Source organism: Phytophthora infestans, genomic scaffold (genome assembly GCF_000142945.1).
Source record: "Phytophthora infestans T30-4 supercont1.86 genomic scaffold, whole genome shotgun sequence".
NCBI lineage: Eukaryota > Oomycota > Peronosporomycetes > Peronosporales > Peronosporaceae > Phytophthora > Phytophthora infestans.
In genome coordinates this window covers 84,521-88,383 of record NW_003303673.1, presented here as the reverse complement: position 1 = coordinate 88,383, position 3,863 = coordinate 84,521, and the positions used below count along the sequence as shown (strand labels likewise).

Sequence of the window (3,863 nt, the reverse complement as noted above, 5' to 3'; positions counted from 1 at the left end):
AACTCAGAAGCGTGGAGTGAGATCCCCTATGCAGCTGTTCCCCAGTTCTCTGAGATACTCATCTGGCACCTGATGTGATGATCGCTCCGACTAGATGTTTCGTCTCTGTCTCTGTCTGGGGCCCCGAACTCATAGGTGGGGCCCTCCGCCCCTGGAAGCCATACCAAACCCCGTAGGAAGGGCGAGGGACGTGCAGACTACCAGCTGTGATGCATCCCGTGCCGATCTGCTCATGAGTCAAGTATCCCCACTCGTTGTGAAATGTACCGGTACTCGAATGGACCTTAGCGCCGTCCAGATACACGTCTTGACTCTGCGTTTCGTTGTCGTAGGTCAGTGCGAGGTGATACCAGCGATTTGAGTCCAGCTTCGTCGCTACTACAGGTCTCGAGTCCAAGATGGAGCAGTACAGATCTCCAGTAGAGCTCACAAGTACGAACTGTTGATGGAAGTGTGGCCAGCGTCGACTCTCCCGACTGGACGACTGCAGGCCGTAGATAATGCCACCAAACGCTTCTCCATCCGCTGCTGGCATCAGACTGAACCAAAGGTCGAAGCTGAAGCTCTCGCTGCCCAGAAAAGTCAAGCGGAAGCGAGACGGGTGTGGCTGTTCACGTCCAGCACTTGCCAAGTACGCGTACGAGTCAATGTGTCGATCATCGTTACCTTGCAGGCCCCTGAACACCATCGACCGCGACGTCATGTACTGTTTCTTCCAGATCGGATCTAGATCTGATACTGTTCTAGATTCTAAAATTTGCTTCCAGATTTCTTCGTCTCTAAAATACGTCAGCCACCAGAAGTTCGTGTGCGACAAGTGGAATGCATCAAACCCAGTCAAGTTAGCTGCACAGCAACTCGACTGCATCTGCTGGTAATTGTTCCGGTCTCGTAATGGCAAGTCGACTGCTCCTACTCTGCGTCGCCATGTGCAGTTGTGGCCCTTCTCTCGGCCTTGAACAGCGAACAGCGCAGACATTCCACCTGAGCCCTCGTGACGAACCTGTACCCACTTTCAACGAACTTATTAAGTGTTTCTCCACGCCACTAGATAAAGTGGCTACATCTTCTGCCGACAGCAGCCCACGCCACACTCGAAAGTCGTCTATAACCCCATGAAAGCCATACCATCCCAAGTGTCCTGGCTTGGGGAAGTGAAGTTCATTGGCTGTAATGCACCCCGTTCCAACTTGTTCGTACTTAAGGAAGTCCATCTCTCGGTGCAACGTTCCTGTGTCAGATCGAAGCTTTTCTCCATCAAGATACACGTCTTGACGGTGCGTTTGATGGTCGTAAGTCAGAGCGAGATGGTACCATCTTCCCACTTGGAGGTTGCTCTTGACCACGGGGCGATAGTCGAGTACAGAGCAGAATAAGTCGCCTAAGGCGCTTATTACTACGAACTGCTGGTGGAATTTTGGCCACACGCGGCTCTCGGCGTGCACCGACTGGAGGCCGTAGAGGATACCGCCCGTGTACGCTCCGTCAGGCTGCTCCGGTAGCAGGGCGAACCAGACTTCGAAGTGTCTCTGAGACTTGATAATTGGACTTTGGGGGGTTGATATGAATCAGAAGTTCTGACACTGGAATCAGATTTTATCAGACCTTTGAAGCCCAGCGATCGACTGCGAAGGAATAAGGCCTTGTACGCGGCGGTGTGCAGCGGGTCAGCGAGAGTAGGGAGCTTTGATTGCCAGTAGGAAGAAACGCTGAGGTGTTGAAGCCAGAAGGAGCTCGTGTGGGACAGCGAGATGGCGTCCAGACCCGTTAGGAAGCTGCAGATAGCCCATTGGCACGTGGAATCAGATACCGGTATGCCACGTGCAACCGACAACGGTTGTACGAAGGTTGTGCCTTGCATGTGCAGCAAGGATTTTAAACTTGGCATTTGTAAGGTAGGCTAAACGAAATGCGATTGGCTACAAACAGTGTAGACTCCTCCACCTCTACACCATTTCCCGAAAGTTTTCCAGGCAATGTGAAAAAAGGAGATGAGAGGCAAAAAAAAAGTCACCGTCTCAGACAAAAATAGTACTATTCCCAACCTGAGCAAATTTGCTCATCTACTGTCCCAACCAATGTGAGAGCGCCAAATTTAGGCGCCAAAACGAATCCATAGCACAAGTTCATGTACTGCTGACACAAAGACAACGAGTGGCTCACAGATACGAAGTTGGGACTGACGCAGGGGTTAAATATTCTCATTCCTCAATTCGACTTTAGCAATGCCTTCTCCCACCGTCAACACAAACTCTCTGCGCGATCACGCTCGAGAGCAAGCCAAGCAGCGCGTCCTTCGTGTCTTCCGCGAAGGTGGTGATTGGAAACTTGCTGCAATCCACAACGACATACCCTACAATACTGCTCGCCGTGCTATCCTGAACAACGCTGCGACGGCCAAGCCGCGAGGTGGGGTCCGTCAGGCTTGTGTGAAAATGACGGCTGAAGTGATGGCAAAGATCGAGGAGTATATTGATGAGGATTGCAGGGCTACTTTGACTAACTTATGTGACAGACTGCGTAGCGACTTAGGTGTTGTTGTAGGCAAGTCATCCGTTAATCGTGCTCTCCAAGGCATGCTTTATAGCACTAAGAAGATACGCATTGAGAAGTCCACAATGAACAGCTCCGATAACAAGATCAAGCGCAAAGCGTTCGTAGAGAAGCTCGACGACCATGTTGCTAAGGAAAACATGATCGTCTATCAAGACGAAACCAATTTCAATCTCTATTTGTCACGGTCACAGGGCTGGTCCCGTATCGGCGACAGAGCCGTCGTGCAGCTTCCACCGTCGCAGGGAAAAACCTGCACGTACAAGGTGGCGTTTCAGCGCTTACGGGGCTGGTGCTACTGCGAACGCACGAAGGCTCCATAACCAAGGAAGAGAACGCCCGCTTCATTGCCGATCTCTTCGTCGCAGCGCTGCGAACTGAGGAGTATCGAGAACTACCTGCCGACAACAAGATCGTCATTGTGACGGACAACGCGCCAGCACACAGCAGCGTCGAAGATTTAGCCCGCCAGTTGCTTGTATCCGATGGCATCCTAAACGGCCACAAACTTGAGATTCTGCGGCTCGGTCCTTACAGCCCAATGCTAAACCCCATTGAGGGGTGCTGGAACGTCCTCAAGTCCAAGATGCGCCTCTTCATGGCGTCAAAGAAGGATGCTATGCTTGTGCGAGGTGAGTACAGTACTTACACAGCGCAACGACTAGCTATCATGAAGGAGGCAGCTGATATGGCGATGCCGTCGATTACGCGGCGCCTCGTGTGGTGACTCGAGCGGCATGCGGCTAAACTTGGCTGCACTGCTAAACGCGGCGACAACATGCAGCTGGGAAAGTAAAATTTTCACTTTGCCTGGGACGCGTGATGGGCAAATGTCCAGCTGCTGGGAAACATGCACTTTTCTTTTCTTAAAACCTCATTCTAGGTTTTTTCGATTAAAACCTCATTTTCATAATGCCTGAAAAACTTTTCAGTCAGCCCGGGAAATGGTGTATAACTGCGGGCTATTCATTTGCTTGTACTTCTGGCACCGGTTCTGGAAGGGAGCAGGCAGCGATTACACGACGAAAAGATTACTACGCCTCCGATGAGATATCCTGCGTTCCGTCATTGATGCTGGATTTCAGCGAGTACACTGTACACAAGTCGAACAAGCATCTCAAGATGGTGACTGTAGCATTGTAGTCTAGGAGGTTTTCGTCCAGACCAGCCAAGGCATTGGTTGGTCAAGGTTTTCCCTCACCACAGAACATCTTAACTCGCGCACAATTCAACCTGCCTTTAAACGAATCAACAGGTTATCAGCTCAAGCTTTATCTGTGCTCAACGTGTTGCCGTTGAAGTGTTGCGGC

General features: G+C 51.2%; 1 protein-coding gene across 1 annotated transcript; it reads right to left on the bottom strand.

Moving 5' to 3' along the window:
• Positions 1 to 837: 837 nt before the first annotated feature.
• On the bottom strand, positions 838 to 1,861 carry PITG_18877 (uncharacterized protein; the record flags this gene model as incomplete). Its single annotated transcript, XM_002997110.1, has 4 exons — positions 838 to 888; positions 969 to 1,247; positions 1,326 to 1,516; positions 1,606 to 1,861. The coding sequence occupies 4 exons, from the start codon at positions 1,859 to 1,861 to the stop codon at positions 838 to 840; spliced, it is 777 nt and encodes a 258-aa protein (XP_002997156.1).
• Positions 1,862 to 3,863: the final 2,002 nt, after the last annotated feature.